Genomic DNA, 2,314 nt, shown 5'->3' with positions numbered 1-2,314 from the left:
GGCAACTTCGGATGAAATTGCAGTTCCAGAACAGATACCATACATTTTGTACTGTAATGTAAATATAATAAATACTCGTCTTGTTCGGCTCTAGAAACTAGCTTTAAGATCTTCCTATTTTCATGAAAACTCAATGTATATAGTTTGTCACTTATGCTTTATCTAATCTCAACTGAACCCTCCGAAGATGGAAACAGATGAATAGTACACACACGCACACAGACACACGTAAAATAAAAATTAAACTAAAGAGACTATATCAACAGACATTAAATAAAGAGAATAATTATAATTATGACTAATAATCAACAGAGTTGGAGTTGCTTCTTAAAGAGATATACAATACATAATAAACACATTGAGAATGAAAAGTATTCATTCATTCATTCATTCATAATAATAAACCAAACCAAACCAAGATGACGACTAAGGAGACCAGCCATTAAAAATTATATCCTCTTCTTCTTCTTCTGTGTAAAATCGAAAATTACCAAGTTCACGACGTTGGGAGCATAAGCAATTGGTATGAGGTGGGAAATCAAGCTCCAGGTTACGATAATAAGGAGTTCTAGACGCTAGATAAGCGAGATCTTCTTCGGTTACACGAGGTCCAAGTAGTTCTTGTTTGTTGTTGTTATTTTGGATTATGGCTGGTGAGTTTGAAATGTTGACAGGTTGCTGCTGTTGTTCAAGAGAGGGGGTTCCAATTCCTTCAACCTCAACCTGAGAGGATGATGATGATGCAGTTGTTGTTGTTCTTGATCCAAAGCAGTGCTTTTTCGGAACCTTAGCTTTACGAGTTCTTCCTGAGTGTTTTTTCGTAACCCTAGTTTTATGAGTTTTTCCTGCTCCAATCAATCAATAGAAAGAAATAGCAATTCAATCTAAACTGAAAAATGAATGAATTGAAGAAAACAAGAAGAAGAAGAAGAAGAAGAATACCATGAACGGAGAGTTTTCCCCTAACCCTAGCTTTGCGAGATGATGATGATGATGATCCTGGTCCAATCAATCAAAAAAAGAATTGGAATTAGTCGCGAAGACATAGAGTGAATCGAGAAGAGAATGGCCAAAGTTACCTGCCATTTTCGAAGGTGCCATCGTCGTCGCGTCGAGTAGAGATGGATGGAGCCAATCGATGATTTCTCTCCTACACCATTCTTCTTTCTTTCTTATCTATCTGTTTCTTTCCTTCTTTTTTTTTTTATCTATTTGTTTTTTTTTTCAAAATAAATCAATTTTATCTTATTTAATCGTAACAAATTGTTTTTTTTTAAGTTTTTTCTAGTTAATTAAGTGTAATAAATTGGTTTTAAATTTTTTAGGTATCAATTAGCTTTTTTTTGAGTAATACTCCCTCCGGTCCTGTTTACAAGAGAAAGTTGACTTTTTAGATACATTGAATAATGTATGTATCTAGTCAAGAACCTATACAAAATACATAAATTATTTAATGTATCTAAAAAATAAATTGTCTCTTGTAAATAGGACCGGAGGGAGTATTTAGTTACATAATGACTATATTGAAAATGTTTACAAACTTAAAAAACTTAATTTAAAAAACTTATGTGTGACCAAAATAATTTAAAGGATCAATCTGTTATAAACCTCAAACTTAAAGAACTTATGTGTGACTAAAATAATTTAAAGAATCAATCTGTTATAAACCTCAAACTTAAAGAACTTATGTGTGACCAAAATAATATAAAGGACAAATATGTTATAAACTTCAAACTTAAAGGACCCCTGATGTAATTTAGCATATTATTTTATATTAAAATTATAAGTATAATTATAAACTGACTTCAACATAAAAAAAATTATTATCATAATGCTCTTTTCGGCCCTGAAAAAATACATCTCAGACAAAATTATAGTATATTTAAGTTATTTGATATATAAGTTAGCATAAATTTAAAGTAATTAACTTTAGTATAAATTATAATGTTTCGGTTATGACCATCGCGGCGGCTTGAGTCGGTGGGTTTTGGTTTTTTAAGTTTCAAATCCAGTTACAACATTGCTTGCTTAGGTGGTGGTTCGATCTGAACTGCTTTAAGATAGATCTTCTTGTTGCTGTTCGTTTTTGTGTCGGTGATTGCTAAAGATCTAGTTCACCATCGTTTTGGTTTTTGTAAAACGTGTTCTCGCAGTAATCAATTTGTCATTTTGGATTAATCTCATAATTTGGGACCATCACGTGTTCTAAAGCTTGTCAAACCATTTGGCTAGAAATAGTTGTAAGTTTTCTATTATTGGTCTTAGTAAACTGTGGGTGAGTGAATTAGTTTTCGAGTTGGCAGACAAATACATT

General features: G+C 31.9%; 1 protein-coding gene across 1 annotated transcript; it reads right to left on the bottom strand.

Moving 5' to 3' along the window:
• Positions 1 to 269: 269 nt before the first annotated feature.
• On the bottom strand, positions 270 to 1,246 carry LOC146922915 (uncharacterized). The gene is made up of 3 exons (XM_085715697.1): positions 1,080 to 1,246; positions 943 to 999; positions 270 to 845 (listed from the first exon to the last, which is right to left on the bottom strand). Exons 1-3 carry the CDS (start codon positions 1,099 to 1,101, stop codon positions 427 to 429), a joined length of 498 nt encoding a protein of 165 aa, XP_085571823.1. The 5' UTR covers positions 1,102 to 1,246; the 3' UTR covers positions 270 to 426.
• Between the last annotated feature and the right edge of the window lie 1,068 nt (positions 1,247 to 2,314).

This window comes from Medicago sativa, chromosome 5 (genome assembly GCF_051527215.1).
Source record: "Medicago sativa cultivar Bolivia chromosome 5, Bolivia_mono, whole genome shotgun sequence".
Lineage (NCBI taxonomy): Eukaryota > Viridiplantae > Streptophyta > Magnoliopsida > Fabales > Fabaceae > Medicago > Medicago sativa.
This window is presented reverse-complemented; position numbering and strand designations above follow the sequence as displayed.

Coding starts and splice junctions, on each gene's coding strand:
- LOC146922915 (XM_085715697.1), bottom strand. CDS start 1,101: ATGGCACCTTCGAAAATGGCAG. Junction 1,000..1,079: donor GGCACCTTCGAAAATGGCAG/GTAACTTTGGCC, acceptor TGATTGGACCAG/GATCATCATCATCATCATCT. Junction 846..942: donor GGGAAAACTCTCCGTTCATG/GTATTCTTCTTC, acceptor TGATTGGAGCAG/GAAAAACTCATAAAACTAGG.